The sequence below is a fragment of the Pagrus pagrus genome (genome assembly GCF_965226575.1).
Source record: "Pagrus pagrus genome assembly, chromosome: 5".
NCBI lineage: Eukaryota > Metazoa > Chordata > Actinopteri > Spariformes > Sparidae > Pagrus > Pagrus pagrus.
The window spans coordinates 30,689,139-30,706,200 of record NC_140189.1 but is presented as its reverse complement, the minus strand read 5'-3'; the positions used below and the strand labels follow the sequence as shown (position 1 = coordinate 30,706,200).

Sequence of the window (17,062 nt, the reverse complement as noted above, 5' to 3'; positions counted from 1 at the left end):
GAAATGACATCACAATGATAAAAAATACCAATGTGGGCACAGGCGGATTACTTCTACTGCAGAGTTCAAAGGGTATACAAGCTATCTACCAACTAAATTCAAAAATGCAAATTGTGCATGTGAACTTATTTTGCCTCTCAGACCAGGACCACACGATCTGATTACATTAAAGCAGAATGAGATGCAGCCAATTACACATCATACTGCAGCTACATCTCGATTAAGCCACTGATGTAACCCTCCATCCGGCTGAAACAGTAGCCTACCCCCCAATGGCTCTTATCTTTATTTACCTGATGCTGTACAGAACGCTGCCATCTTGGAAAATCCGAAGCAGCTTGTTATCGGTGGTGACCTCGTGGAAATTGGCTCCTTTCTCGTTTGCGAAGAATAAATCGGGTTTCCAGATCGAGTCCAACATGGATGGATCCAGATCAAGGGAGTCATCTGGGTATTCGCTGTACGCCAGGCGAGGGTCATTCCATTTTTGCCGTAGAAATACATTGAGCCTGTAGTCCTGCGGAAGAACCCAGGGGTAGTTAATGGAAAATATATCATCAGTGGAGGTTATAGTATAGATGGAGAGCTTAGAAGTGGCTCATACTGCGGTGTGATTTAAGTTTCTGGGAATGTTCTGTTACTGCTCGCTGCTGCAGACTTTTCTCACTGAGCTGTTGTACTCTGTGAAATATCAGACTTTTAACAGCCCCCTTTCTTAGATGGAAGATCACTTTAAAGTCCTTTAAATCTATGATGTACAATCCATTGTGCCTTATTTCCTTCTTGACAAATACCAGATTTCACTCAGTTCCACTGCTTTATTTTCTTTTAGCTGGGAAGCATTATGATTTTTTTCATTTACGTGCGAATAATTATGTAGCAATTGGAAGAACCTGCAAAAGAAAGAACAAAAGTAAAGTCAGTTAAATCGGGATAATGACAAGATGGAGTTAAGAGTTACATGGACTGTAATTAAAGAGTAAAATTAAGGCAGAATTGGTCAGTTTTTACATAAGAATGAACTTTTTAGCACAATTCTTTGGCTGTTACTCTCATAATTGAAGTGTTAAGCACGTCAACAGCAGCCAGTTTCCATGACATAGCCAAGAACTGTATTTGCAATTTCCATTTCAAGTTGATGCTGTACACTCGATGTCCAATGTGAAGGCTGCTGCGTCGCTCTCTCTCAAATGGATATAACCTGTATGTTCCTATAAGAGTTCACGTTACACTAAACCGCTTTATTCTGCATACATTTTTACTCTTCAACTACCCAAATACTTACAACTTGTCATTATACTGATTTAACTGATTTTTAGTTTACTTCATTCTTAGCAATTTCTTCATGTGACTGTCGGGGCTATAAATAAACCAGCCTTGTGTAATGAACGTGCGTAACGAGTTGAGAGCTGTTCTGATGCCGTTGAAGAGCCTCGCTGATGAAAAACAATCAGTTGCACTTTTTCTTTGCTGTTGTTCTCATGTGCAGGTCTAACGAGCGGTGGAGCGGGCTCAAGTATCAATATGTAAATGGGTGTTTGAGAGCGTTTTTATATATCCGTTTATGGAAAGTTGTTGGAGTGGAAATTATTCATAATCATGATTGCACGTGTCAATGACTGACACTTATGAAACAGAATCAGGTGTTCACACATCTAATTTGTTAATCTACACTTACTGCATGTGGTCTTGGAGGATTTGAAACCAGGTCAATGGTTGATTGAGGCATCGCTCTTGTGTTCATCAGATTTTTTTAAAGTAACCAACTGAATAAGATTGTTTTACTGTTTGTTCGATTGTTGCAACCATCAAGGGCTGCTGGTGAGGGTTGGCGAGACAAGGACAAGGACAAGTACCGAGAAACAGTCACTCCAGCCTGCAGCCTGCACATGAGTAATTAATTTAGAATTCTAATCTGTGCAATTAATTCAGAATTCATCTTTGGGCACTGTAGATTGTTCTTCTCCTTGCCTGTTCACTTCATTTATCACAATGAAGAGCACGCTTCACCAGCGTATACAATGACTTCATTAGTGTTGTCGTTTCCAGGTCTGACCCGACTGGAGGTCTGACCCTCTGGGTCTCCCTCAGACACTCTTTAAACAGCTCACTGCTGCGTTGTGCTGACCCAGCAACTCTCGCGCTGTAAATGCAGACTTTAGGGCCGAAACACTCGTCCTCTGTCTCATACCCCTTTTCATTCACTTTCTCAATTTTTCATTTTAATTGCAGAGTGGACAGTTCATTATCAGCATGTCAGTGACCCATTGGTCTCTGAAGGTTGCACTGCTATGCTCCAGGAAACAGAGAAATGAGGGAACGGCTTCAGCACTGAGTGGATTAGCAAAGAAGTTGGTAGGAAAGAAAGAGGAGGAAGAGGATGTACTGTTTTCAAGATTTATACATAAATCACGCGGGGATGCAACCGTGCCTCGTAACAAACTACTATTCTGTGAGAGTTGTCTCTTTCAAACATTTGAGTTCTCCAAGGTCTTCTTACCATTGTAGTTTCTGTGATGGAGCCAAAGCTGTTGATGAAAATATTACAAGTGACATTCACAGGTGGACCTGAGGGAAGGAAAAAGAGTGACATCACACATCTTCACCATCAGCATCAACATATAGATATACATTTATCTCCTGTGGCTTTTTAAGACTTACAGTCGTTTCTTCATTTCTTAAGCTCATACCGTCACTGTGCCGGCATCAGTTCTGCTCGTCTTTATAACGGCACAAGGAGGAAGGATTTGTTTTTTCAGGCCTGCCACTTCGAGTTTAATTACAGCCAAAAAAAAAATCGTATTTACCGAGACCGACTTCAAAAAGACTGAAGACAAAAGTGGAAGGAATGACAGATAACGTTGGCATTGTTAACTGTTGGAGCAGAGAGGGCCACAGAGATGTGTCTGCCCACATTCTGTCTGTGTGCAACCCTTTTTGAAAGTGTTGCTTAAACCGTGTTTAATTCATTTAGTGAAAAACATCACTGGAATTAAGTTTTAATCAACATTATGAGAAACGTAACCGTATGTCCATTAATCCCGTAACGAATCGGAGAATCAAACTTGTCTGACAATCATCACGTTTGAAATCATACCAGAGTTTGTGACAGAACAACATAAACCTGAGATGTGGTCAGCTTGTGAGCTCCCACAGCACAGATCCTCTGGTCTTTGTTTTGCTTTCTAGTGCTTGTGCTCTCTACTGGGTTTTCTTGAGGGCTACTGCGATGGTCTTACTTGCGATACCTTTGAAGTTGGGTCTGATGCGGGCATCATATCCTGACGTCTTCCCCATGAGCTTGTCCAGGAAGTCTGAAGGCGACAGCTGCGGTGCCCTGCCGGGGGGCTTTATCTCCTCCTTACAGGAGCTCAGTCTGACATTACCCGGGGAGGGAGGGAAGGCGGGAACAAATGCAAAGAGAAAGAAAAGAGAGAAAGATTTGGGAAACAGCAGTGGAGGAGTGTGTATGTATAAGAGGTAGCAGCGGGGGTGGTGGGAAAAAATAATGAGAATCAGAATAAGAAGCCAACAGCTATCACCAAGTCAGTCATCAGCAAAAAATACCCAGCGGTGGACGAGGAAATGAGGGTGAAAAATGATGAGTGAATGGCTTGCCTCAGCTGGCAACTAAAAGCTTATCTATTTCACATCATGTCTGAGACTTATTGTGGTTGTTAGGCCGTAACTACAGAGAAGCAAAACAGACTCAGAGGTAAACTTGTCCCTCTCCTGTGCCTCCCACCGCTCCTGGCTTAGCAGGGGTAAGGCTTGACAGATTGATGGCTCAATTGTAATGCTATGAATGTCACACCAGGGAGAGGAAAGAGTTGATACAAGCTCCAGTGAGGCTCAGGCAGCCACTGACAGGAATAACCAACAGGCCCGAGTGAAAGCAGAGAGAGGAAGGGACACAGAACATCTTAAAGAAAGACCGAAGGAAACAAGGAACAGGCGCTTTGCGGCAGGAAACCCGGTTCATAATGGATTTGATTTCCAACCGGGCCCCCGCTGTAACACAGCTGATTGCACCCCATGCTTGTGATACAATTGTTAACAGTTCACGATCTGTCATGATCTGAAACTCTTGAGCACAGACAGCGGGTTCAATCCCCTCCGAGGCACAGCTTTACTGATGCATGAGTGTGTGTAGCCAGTCACTGATCCACCAATCTCATGGCCTCTTCGCTGTATTTAGAGTCACGTACACTGCATCGTCAAGGGCGTACAGGATCGAGGATGTTTTCAGGACTGAGCTTGTAATAGCTTGTAAATGTGTAGACACCAGTTAGGAATTGTTTGGAAATGAAGCCACAGTGATGGCTGCAATTTTGACTCCTTCACTGTATTATAATTAGGAAGCTATGGTTAAATGTGCTATTGCATGTTGCAGTAAAATATGCATAAATAGGTCTCAGGGCCCACCAGCTAATCACACAATAATATCCCCCGCTGAACAGGCACTGCCATTTGGATATAATCAGTGGCTCTGCTCCCATTAACTGAGCAAAGACCTCCACTTCCCTGTACCATTACTCAGCCTGAGTTTTTCTCCACTTCTATTTCAGCAACAAAACTTTTCAGAGGGTTTACTCTCAAGATAGTTTCAGCCGTTCCTTGTTTGCTCTCACACAGATTCCTCTCCGTCACACCTGCAGCTGAAGTGTCCTTGCTCACTCTTGATTCGTCAATGATTCCCAGTCTTCACACTGAAACCAGCATGTTGTCAATATCTCAGTGTTCTCAATAGACAGCACCGTCCTTCGATGTCCGAATTTGAATGAAAGCAGCCATCGGGATGAATCGATCGAGGAATAAGTGTAGAGTGTTGTGTCGGCAAGGCTGTAATTTGCATCGAGACCACCTCTTGTTTGTTGAAGTGGCCTTCCACAGCAAAAAAACAGAGAAAATGTACATGAGTGACTCCTGCATGCCGCAGATAGTCTTTGAGAGTCCGAGAGGATAGCTTAAGGAAGCCGACAGCAAGGACTACGGCAACAGGATGGAAGGATATATTCACAATGTTAAGTTTCATGAACTTGCTTGAAACAGGCCAAGTCGTTCCAGTCTTCAAGTTTGAAAACGAGAGGAGCCTTGGTTTTTTTTCTGTTTAACAATATTTATCCACTCGCTGATATCTAAGCATGTTACTTCTTTTACTTTGACTTCTACTCACGTGTAGAGGTGTAAACTACGAATCACTTTGCAGATTCAAACAGTTTCATTCTGTCACTGGTAATTTAGTTTGTTCATTTTGTTCCTTAGCTTAGGGACCGCATCACCATTCATAGACACTTCAGCATGTACTGTTATCTCGTTACTGTACTAATTAGTTTGTACAGAATATCTTTTTCTGATTTGTATTTTCAGCCGTGGACATGTGGCCAAATAATTCATCATCATAAAGTAACAAATTTCATTCCTAACCGTCCAATAGCTTCCATCCCTGGAGTCACGCTGCGAGTACTGTATGGCTCAATCTAATACAAGGACCCAGCACCATTGTTGATTTTCCCAGTGGAGCTGTGCACATATCTCAGCCTTTCTTACATTATAAAGCTCAACTCTCACTGGTCCCCTGACTCCACTCCAATGCTTCTGGCTAAGGTCCACTCTGTACTGTTGCTGATTTTACAGTATATTGGTACCCTTTCATCCTTCTCTCTCTCTCTCGCTCTCTCTCACAAACTCTGTTACAGACTCTCACAGGTACACTGGGAGATTTATAGTCAGACTAAGAGTAAGCCATTGATAAAAAAAAAGTCTGTCTCGGTTGTTCTTGTTTTACGGATATAAACAAAACAATAAAACATCCTGTTAGGTCTCAAGTGTGATTTTCTCTGACAGGTGGTCACAAGCTTTCAGAGACGAATGATGGTGACAATAAACTGCAGTTTTCAAGAAATATTGATGCAAGCGGAAAGAGTCTCGAACGCAACTGAATGCACTGGCAGAGATTTGTGAATGTGTCTCGACATAGCTGGCTGATCTAAACGGGGTTCAAACAGTCAAAGTCCTCGGTCTTACCGAGACATGGCGAGTCTAGTCCATGACACAAGGGTCATTTCTTACCTCTACACTGTGTACAGAGGACGACTTGAAGTCAAAACCAACACATACACACTTCCTATACAAATTTGAGTGCAATGCAGCCTGGATCTGTGGAGCTGTGTGAGTCATTTCTACTTATTGATGTTCATAAACAGTGAAGACACAACGGTATGAGATCCCTCCGCTGTGTTTCTATGATGCTTCTTGAAAGCGATATATATACTGCTTATATGACAAATAGTGGGTGAAGCTTTTGGCCCTGAAAAGTGAAGCCCATGGGGAAGTGCCCTAATCCCGCACTCTTTCTCATGGCCAGCAGGGGGCGACCCCACTAGTTTCAAAAAGAAGTCTGATTGTATGTAAGCCTATGAGAAAATGAACCTACTTCTCACTCAGTTTATAACCTCAGTAAACAGCTTCCTGATGATTGTTTTGTCCTAATTTCTAGTTTTAAAGTCTTTATTAATACAGCATGATGTTCATTTTGTTTGTTTTAGGGCGTGGCTATCTTGTGGTTGACCATTCGTTACCATGGTGAGTCTTCGGGTTCTGTCAGATCCAGTCACCAAAAGATCTGTCTCGTCCAATTATGGTCACTTCTGGCTGTGTCATGGTTTGGGTTTTTGCTATTTCCAGTTTTATATTTATGTCATGTTTTACTTCCCGTCTTTGCCTTTTTTCCACCTGTCTGTTCCTTGTTCCTGCCTTTGCTTCTCGGATGTGCTCCGTGTTCTTGCTTTTGTTCCCTGTGGCTTTCTGGTTTGTTCTTAGTTTTCTGTACTTTACTTTAGTTTTTTTCTTGGATTCTTGGTATCCTGTTTTTTACCTGCCCCTTTTGATTTTTTTGGGATTTTGCCTTTATTAATAAAGCCTTTTGTTTTTTAACCTGCCGGCCTATGTGTCTTGCATTTGGGTCCTTTTTTTGGCTTAAACACAACACCAAGACGACAAGAATACAATAAACTAAGAACACAACACGATTAATTATGCTCAACCTTGGATTAATCTCCAGTAATGGCATTGTTATTTGGAGTAGGCATATCAGAGGCTTCGATCTATCAGAAATCCAGCATTTCTTATCCTCAAAACTTTAGGAACAAACAGATTGCTGTTGTTTTGGGAATGAAGATTATTTTTCTTGTAATCGTAGTTGCAAAAACTCTTCGTAGTGAGGTCTCCTGCTGAACTTCTCACCCCTTGCTGAGGGAGGAGCTGCGGACCTCTGCCTTCCCTCTGGGCCTACATCACCTCTCCATCATCCCTTATGCATTTCAAAGCGGATGCCTCAGTAGTGCTTCAGTATTGGCTATAATATATGACAGACAGGGTGAAAGAAGAAACAGCTAATGTCTGTTTTTTTACAAGCTATCAGAAGATTTCTGATCTTTAAGTTTCTGGCACAAACACGTCTGCAGTGATGAGTCTTGATGAGTTTTATAGGCTCTGCGGTCGGGAAAAAAAAAAAATCCTTCGGAAAATGTGTCTTTATTTGCAAACACTATCTGGTTTTAATGTAATATTATGCAATTGTATTCAGATGTGAAGTCTTTAGGAGGTTAATGTACTGCTCAACAAGTCACCTTAAAATTATATCTACCGTTTCTAGTGATTTTAAAACTACCAGTGTAACTGCAAGTGCTTCCTCAGAACCCTTCAAAGCTAAATTGGTTCTTTGTCTGAATGATTTAATTATTAAGATGCTCTTTGCTGACATTTAATGAGCCTGACCTTCTGCTTCCCTCTACGTCCCTTTCATCTGAGCATCCGTGCCAGACTGCTGTCGAGAATACGTAACAACTCTCCTTTTTTCCTCCTTCCATTACCGAGCAAGTTTTGGCTGTCACTCTCTTGTTAGCAAGTGATTTTATTTTGGCGGGGGAAAGCAAAGCTGAATCAAAGCTGAAAAATGCAGCTGTATACACACACTTTGAAATACTAGAAAAAAAACACAGGTGGTCACAAAATGTTGAATTCAGCAGCTTCTCAGAAATGATTTAGTCTTTCTTTGAAATGTCAGTACGCCAGCCAGTAGTCCACCTTTTTTTGCTTTAATTAACTTAACGTTTGTCTCTCTCAGGAGAAGCCTAGATAGACATCGCAAACATGGTTTTAATCTTGCCAACCTTTCCAGATATAGACCTGCAAAGTGATCACACAGACTTAAAAATTAAAAGACTTCTATTCCTGATGTAGTTTGTATGGCAGTTGCTCATCATCCTGTGCTCACATAACTCAAATGAGCGCAGCTATGAGAGGCAAACACTGTTATGACAAACAGCAGATCGACCATGTGAATCCACTGCATGTGCAACTCATCTGAAGAGAAACGCTGCATCTGATTACCGTTCCACCCCAACAGGCCTGAAGCAAAACTTACAGTCAGCCATTAATTTTAATCAAAGTATGTGTACACATGACGAATGGCATGTAGTCATTTTCTGCTAACATGGATGCATGGGCCAGTGTTGGACATGGTCGCCTTGGTTTCCAGATTTTCCTCACATTTTTTTTTCTTTCTTAACCGCACTATTTATAATATAAAGGCGCTTATCCAAAACCGTTACAAGATTTTGTTTTTTTACGGTCAATGCCAATGTTAGTAAAACGTTCATGCTCTACAATGTCTGCGCATGGAAATCTCAGTGTGTTGGGGCAACATCGTGGTCGTGGCAAATAGACATCTGACCTTAGATGATGAGGCTGTGATTAAAGGAGACGACCGTCCTCCCAGGAAGAACAAGAGCATCAGTCGCTACCCTGACGCGCCAGATGTTATGACAGGAGCAAAGGAAGAACTTTCAAGATGGATGAGTCAAGAAAATATCTGACTTTAAAAGTCCAATATAACATAGTTGATGAGTGAGTTTCCAACTCTAATACTCTCTAAGTGTTGACGTTTTGGGTTGGTAGGTTGGGCCGGCCACCAACCTAAAGTATATTTGACAAGTTGGGAATGAGAAACAATAAACTATCTCGCGAAATTGGACATTTAACGTCACTGTTCGTCTCCTGTTTCCAACCAGCAGTCAATGCTCTACCAAGTGTCGACAAAGATCCCGTAACATTCACAAAGTCATCATTTTAACCTAAATTAAGATGTTTTGATGACCAACAGTCATTTGTAACTATTTTATAAGGCATGATAGCAACGTCAGATCAGAAGCTCTTACTTCCTTCCAGGCTCACAACATAAAAGGACAAATCCTGCAGTGAATTGTCCAAAATGGTTATAATTCCTTGGGATATAGGGATGTTGGAGCTAATGTTTTGAGATGCATGTTGAGTTCCAGTTATAATATGAAGTTGCAGAGGGATCCTGTAAAACCAACTTTAACTGCTGACCATTCAAAAGCTTCCCTGAAAAGTACAAAATCCTGTAAATATTATCTAAAGTTAAACATTTCGGTGACAAGACAGCTCAGGCAAGGAATGAAAGGACAGCGTATCTCGAGAAATAGTTCCCGTTTCCAGTGTGCTGCATCATTTAGTTACAGGGAATATATAACCATACACAGCAACAGAAGAGAAGCCGGAGCTGTCACTCTGTATACAGAACATAAAGCTCAAAAGGTATGAGGACATAAATGGACTGGGGAGAAGGGCGTAGGGAGGCAAGGTCAGCAAGAGACCAACATTTCTTTACATCTGCAAAATTCCCTGCAACATAAAGCCTATACTACAAATATGGTCAGACATAAATGTTAAATACTTGCCTTCAGATGTATGTTATATAAACTGTAGTTACTAAACAAAACTGGTTGAGTGGTTTTCCCTTAAAAACAAGGAGTGACGTTATCTTCTTACTATGCACATCTGAATCCTTGTTGAGCCTCAGATTTGGAGGTAACGGATCAAAATCATCGCTAATTAGATGGGATGGGATTCTGCCCATGGAGTGCAGACCTATTCTGTTAACTGCATTTTCATTAAGAAGCTGGTGATCGGAGAAAAAAAGCAAATCATATCGCAGTATGGCTGTTCCCTGGTTTCCTACGAGGGAGCACTGGGGGATATCAGGGCCATTAGACATCCATGCATGAACGTAGGAACTTTTTTAGTGCCATTAGCGAAATGGGAAACAGAACAAAACTGCTCACTCCGCCTGTTGAGACACATTGCTCTCATTTCCAACTCGTCACATAGCCCTCGACGTCCACTTGAGCCTTAGGTATTGCTCTCACTGAAGGGCTCTCACTCTGAGGTTGAATGCAGGGCTCTCAGACCATCAAAACAACTTTCTTTCATACGAATTGACTCATCCCAGTGACAGGACTTGGATTAAAATACTTCGAACCACAGATCTGCTTCATGATTATACCATGGCATGTCATTTTTTTTGCCTTTAATGACCTGTGTAGCCCTCATCTTCACACTACAGCATATGATGGCCCATGGCTACTGCTGTCTCTTTTTTTGATCAATAGGCTCATTGGGGAATGGGATTTGAAGCACACTGCAATTTACCCTTGCACATTTATCTTCAATGACATGACCACTGCCACTCCTGCACAGTGACACCTTGAGCTATGGAAACAGCGAGAAGGTTTCTCCTGCAGGAAACCGTTCTGCATTCATAAGCCTGGCTAACAGTGACGAGGAGACAACATCTGGATGTTCGGTGAAAAGTGGAGACATTGATCGTAGCCTGAACTTTGTGAGGATAAAATACACACTGACATACTTGGATACACTTTCTGTTCATCAACAATAAGCCAGGTTTAAATAGGACTGAGGACAATTAAAAAATTCTGTGTAGATTAGGTATTCAGCACAGAGGTTCCCTTTGCAAGGCAGATTACTAGAAATTATTCCACCGGGTTTATGATGTCACAGGAAAAAAACCTACATGGCAAACATGCATATTCAATCTGCAGTGGATAGATCATAAGATGGATGGATTTGAAATTACTCCTGAATTTTTCACACAGTTCATTTTTGCATATGAATTCCATCTGTAGAGCAATCTGTCATTGTGCAGGAAGAGGCTGACGAGCAAGAGGCTGCTGATTTACTGTCTGGAGTTAAGAAAGACAATGGGCTACATTCAGTTTTACTGCTTTTGTTCCAGACATGGCTGCTGACCTTCCAAATTTCTGCTTTCGTCAATACATTGAATGAAAAGACCAAAACCAACAATGCACATTGTTCTGACTCTCAATACTTTCAGGCTTTGCTAAATCCCTTAAAAGAAACAAGCATATATTGACATATATTGAAAAACCCGTGTTGGTTTGTTTGTTGGACTGTCAGCAGGATAACACAAAAGCTACTGAACCAATTTCAACGAAACTTGGATGGAGGATGGATCTCGTCCCAGAATAGATCCCGTTAACCTTTGGCGCAGGTCCGGACAAAGGGATGGATTCAGGAGTTTTTCCTCACTTTCTTCAACATCGTGAGATTTTTCAACATTTTTGTCAGTTTCAGAGGGAACAATGTGCGGATCTTAATGAAAGAAATCTGGCATATGTAGGTGGCTGGTCTTTAATATGTTATAGATATAACTATATATAAAATGGTGTTTGTCAATATAAAGGGAAAAAGGTATATCATTTTATATATTCAATACTATATTGCACACCTTTAAATATATATTTCAATGCACATTAAGATGACACTAATTTCAAACAAAAGCCTGTCTACTCTTTATATCATGTTAATATGTAATTACAGAAAATATTGTCATAACACTGTTTATTGACATAAATAATGAAAAAAAACTAGAATGTTAACGTATTAGATGGAAAATATATTTCTATAACAAAAGGAATACATACTTATATTTAAAAAAAACACCCTAAAACAGCTGGACACTGCAGATTTTAGCCACTGTTAGTCAAATAATGAATAGTCCATTGTTAGGGTCCGTTTCCAGCTGCACTTAAAAGTATTTATAGCAGCAATGCAGTGTTTGTGGAATCGATTCAAAATAAATTACAGCACCCACGTTCACTGTAATGAAGGAACATGTCAGCCACTGCAACGCTGAGGCTTCATTAATGTGTTTTCATTAGTTTCTGTAAAACAATGGAGGTCCACGGCATGGAGGAATACAATAACAGGTTTGGCACATGCAGTACGTATCAATAGGATCAATTCACTGTTGGTTTTGGTCTTTTCACGAAGAGACATTTCGAATTTCACTGCTGTTTTATATGCTGAGGGAAATGAAAAATATAACCGTACAACCGTATCAGTATTGATAAGTATATGTTTGGATCTAAGGGTTGTACAGCTGAAAGTTCAGACGAACACTGACAATATTTAAAGGATGCTTCATCCTCCAACTGTCTGAGGACTCGTTCCCATTAGATGTCAAGGTTTTTACTGTGCTTGCTTTAAATTCAATCCTTATCTTTGAACTATTTCTATTCTCCTCAGCGTTATCTTTGATCTTTTGTTTAGTCGTAAAGCATAATTAGTTCAGCCATGAGCCAGCTCTAGTGGTAGGATCTACTTCTCGTTCAAGTATATTTAGCCGTCTCAATGCAGACCCCGGGGTTTTAATGATTCTGATCAATCCATGCTAACCTAGAGTAAATCACAACTCTGTACCGCTCATGCGCACTAATTTGTAATGCAGTCTTTAATCTTGTGGGAGTGAGGCTTGACATCTCTGGAGTACCGGGCAGGAATGATGTTCGTGGGCTCATGGGCGCCACACTAATGACGAGGGCACAATGAGCTGCTGCTTGATGACAGATTTACATTCGTGATGGCCCGTTTCTATACGGACTCCAACTACAACCACCCCGGGCTTTTCCCCATGCAGCCTGAACTAATCTGCTGCACTCGGTGCATTCCCCCTCCACTTACTTAAAACTCACATTTGTGTGTAATACTGCATGATATCCCTCTCTTTGCGATTTAGTTCTGTTTATAGATACTGCATGATTAAAACGCTTTCTCCAGCTACTAATTGCTACACCTGCTGTCAAAATGTCTTGACATAATGAATTGTTCAGCCCACACACATTATCAAGCAGATACTTTTTGTTGGAGCTCGCCTCAGAAAATTATTCTTACAGTTAAAACTCAGGAATATTCAGTTTTAGACACAGATATGTCAAATGTGTTTAAGAGCAAAGAGGGTGCTCTGGTTATGCTTACTTAAGATCACATTGAATGAGAAAAAACGGTGACAACAGGGTTGTTATAATGTTATCTCAGCCTTCATCCTATATTTTAATCTGATAATGTCACTGCCACTCTTGGGTGGTTGTATGCCATCTAATATTTTAGATGCACCTCAATCCAGGGAACCCATGTAAATGCAGCCCTTCGTAGACTTAGTAGAAGATGGACTGGGATGCCATGTTTTGTAAATTTAACTTTGTAAAAACATGCTGGTGCCGCCACCATGACTCAAACGTTTAAAACGCTCCCAGCAGAGCAACACGAGTGAAGATGAAAAACACTCACATGAAACAGAATCACTTTCTACTCCACTCGAGTAAAAGCTGATTATGATTGTCAAAAGCTTCCCAATTCTCTGTGACATAACTTTCACAAGCCACAAAGATTTGAAGAAACAAGGCATAGAAACCTATCGCTCAGGGAATGAGCAACTCCATTGTGGACTGGTTAAAATGTGTGTTAATACTTTGCTACACATGATTTCATTCAGTTTTCAGTTGGACAATAGCAATTAACAGACAGGTATTTTGCAATTACTTGACTTCGTTCTTGTGGCTTTTTGCTGGTTAGGGTTTGGCAAGTTCAAATAATACTCACCAAAAATAAAGATATCAGAATTAAAAAAAAAATACGACTCATCTGGGATTCAACAACAAACAACAAAAGTTAGAAATGTCAGTTTGTTACAGAGTTAGGTTTCTCAGATCTGTCCAGAGTGAACCCTCTTCCCAGAAAAATCAATAAAGGATCTCTGAAAAAGAAAATGAACTCGACTTTTCAGATCTCCTTCTTCTGTACCCGTCAGCCGATTGTCTTCATGCACACTAGGGGTGTAAAGTTTCATCGTGATGACATTGAGATTTGGATTTTAGGCGGCATCACGAAGTCTGCCACGATACGATTCCAATTCAGCTAAATTCAGAGGGCCTGCAATCGATATGAGACGATAACATCTGGCCATTTCACATAGTCAGCGACAGAAGATAGGATGTGCACTGGACGAGCACGAGTCAAATTGCAGATCTTGCTTCTGATTTTGCTAATCAAAACTGAAAGCTCAGTTCAATTCATTTCACTCTTAGCTAAAACCTAAAGTCATCTGTGACATTTGAATCAATGGTGACTCCACTGAAACAGCCTCATTTCCAACTGACCATTAGCATTAAATTATGAAGGAAAAATATGTCTTTAACTACAAATGAGTGTTCGGCAGTTACCTCCCGTTAGCTCCCCCCAAACATAAATCAAACAAACACCAGGTTTCCAACAGAGGCAGCTTAAATGGCAATCTCTGTGATAAGCCTGAAGACCTGACCCCCACCCCCAAAAGGGAGATGAATCTAGTGTAGAGTCCTACCAATCCTCCAGATGTCTCTCCAACCCCCTCTGTATTCAGGCCACCTTTTTCACGTCTGAGATCTGATATCAGTGCGGATTGCCTCCTGTCAGTCTCTGTGAAGCAGATCTAGCAGGATTTCTGATAGAGAGAAGGGACGATACTGACTGCAAAAGATTGCTTTGATGTGTCTGCTCGGGGGCTCGAGATGCACTGCAGCTTTGTCCTCTTACAGTAGTCCTCCACCGCATAAGCTTTAGGTTTGTTTTGTCATGTGTCTCGACACAGTAAAGCGCTGAAATAATTACCCGTTTTTGTTCTCTTCGGATCAAAACGTGAAATACAGCGCATCTAGATTCATGAAAATGGAACGAAGCCCATATATATATATACACACACACTTCCCGGTTTCTTTAACAAAGGTGTCAAAACTGATGCATGCCGATTTATGTTGTCGTTACACACCGTGCTGTAAGAGACACCGTGATCAAAGCTGGATGTTTGTCTCCCTCATCTTCTCCGTGTACTGTTGTCAAGGTAAAGAAATACAGATTAGAGAAGTTGGACTGGATTTTTCATTGCAAACTAACTGGGATGGTAATTGCATGACATAATGAAGCACTACGGTGTGTGTGTGTGTATCCAGTACATAAAAAGAAGGCTTCACCAGTGCCTTCACATGTCGGGCTCTGCACCCCCTCCCCCCTCCCATCCTTCTTTACTTTTAAACACCTCTGGGAAATCTCTCTCCAGCTGGATTCATATGGAGGGAGACAACAGTCTGTGTTGTCTTCCTCCATATGAATCCACATGTAATTAGAAGCCATAGACTGCTTGACTGTGATGATTAATGTCTTCCATTTGCTACATGCACCAATATGAATATGGATAGAGGTGTCAGCTGCCATCAGTAGCAATATAAATCACATCCTCTGATGGCATATGCTTGTTTTCCTGTTATCTGCAGGTAATTTCCAGCTATCATAAGCCGTTTACTAACTGCTTTAAGCGACTTATGCAACGGTGTTTTCCCTTCTTAGCCTTCCATCGCTCTGACTTTCCTCTGGCTACTCCCTCATGGTTATTAACTGCTAACGGTTGCTGCTTATGGAGGAAGTAAGGTTAGGTGGCTTTCTCATTTTTGCCCCCGGGGGACCAAAGCGCTACAGCAGCTACTGCATTAAAAGAGAGACATGAAAGAGCCAAGGGCCAGTAGTCAGTGTGCGCTTGGCCCCAGTTATGGTCCACCTGTGCTTTAAACCAAGGAATGAAAGCAACTGGGGGTTTAGCTGTCAATCTGTACAGTGAAGTGAAGTTTCAGGCCAGCAGAAGTAAAGCAGATAGTCTTACAGAAAATGGTTTCCACAAAAAACACACACACACGCATAAGAAGACAGACACTGCACTCTGCATGACCCATATTTCAGGAAACGACAGCGAGGACGAAGGAAGTTGTAGGCATAGCCGCTGGCCTGTTTCGCTTGATCAAGCTGCTGGCTGGAACCAACAGCGTCATGACAAAGCCACCATGGAGCTGGGTCTACCAGGGATTTTCTGATTCATACCCACAAAGGAAACAACCTGACAATGTTTTGTGAAATGCTAGCTTCACATTTCACTCATGCTGCTAATGTAGAGTTTCTCTATGTGTGAATGTAGAAGTTGATTTTGACCCTTTGATGAGGACGTGAGATGAGATCACTTTATCTTCAAGCATAACTGAATCCCCAAATAAATTGTTATTTAGAGTCCCTGTCAAGATCATTATTAAGAAAAAATAAATCCCTATCAAGGTGGTATTCAATATCCACTGTTTTCTGTTTCCTGCCGTGAGAACCCCATGTTGGTTTTTGTAATTATTCCCAGCGCAGAGAAAGTAAAGCATTAATTTGTAACTGTTGGCTCTAGTAAGAGAAATTAAAAAAAAAAAAAAGAACTTTAGTCAAATCATGAAATGTTTTTTGTAAATGCAAATCTTTCTAACTAGCTACCACATGCCAACAACCCTTTGATTTTACCAGCTGGAGACTGTTTTAAGTGAGTGCAGTGACCCGTCCACTGAGCATCTAAAACCGCCAGTGAGGTTCTTTAAATATTGAACAGTAAACACCAGTTAACACTTTTTCTAAAATACACAGAATTCAGGTTTTTTTTTAATTGAAATTAATTTGCTCAAAAGTTGAAGAGGTGGATCCTTTCATTAGTACAAGTGGCCGGCTTGCAGTTTGTGTAGTTACTTAAAAAAAAGTGTCCATATCTGCCTCTAAAACAGAGAGAAATGGCCTACTCTCGACCCCTGGCCATCATTTCCAGGCAGACCTTCAGAAAGAACAAGGGGGGGCAAGAAGACGAGCAGGCGAGACAGGAGGCAAATGCCAAATAAAGGGGAAAGTCTTGCACCAAATGGAGTGAAGTGTGGAGCATGTCTCTTCTTCTTGGCACCCGTTTTATTCATTTTCAGCGGCATAAAATGGCCGAAGCGTAGTGACACAACACAGGCAGGGATTGGGCACACTCACCTCGCCTCTACCTCTGGGT

General features: G+C 41.3%; 1 protein-coding gene across 7 annotated transcripts in view; it reads right to left on the bottom strand.

Annotated features, from left to right (window-relative positions):
• Window positions 1–17,062, bottom strand: part of glra4a (glycine receptor, alpha 4a) — a 48,193-nt gene that overhangs the window by 16,517 nt on the left and 14,614 nt on the right. For 3 of the 7 annotated variants that reach the window (XM_084353396.1, XM_084353397.1, XM_084353400.1), the window contains exons 2-4: window positions 3,240–3,376; window positions 2,501–2,568; window positions 294–517 (exon numbers count right to left, since the gene is read on the bottom strand). In XM_084353396.1, the coding sequence (XP_084209522.1) occupies window positions 294–517; window positions 2,501–2,568; window positions 3,240–3,376 (429 nt within the window). The remainder of the gene's footprint in view (window positions 1–293; window positions 518–2,500; window positions 2,569–3,239; window positions 3,377–17,062) is intronic. The other 4 variants (XM_084353398.1, XM_084353399.1, XM_084353401.1 and 1 more) reach the window with 2 other exon arrangements.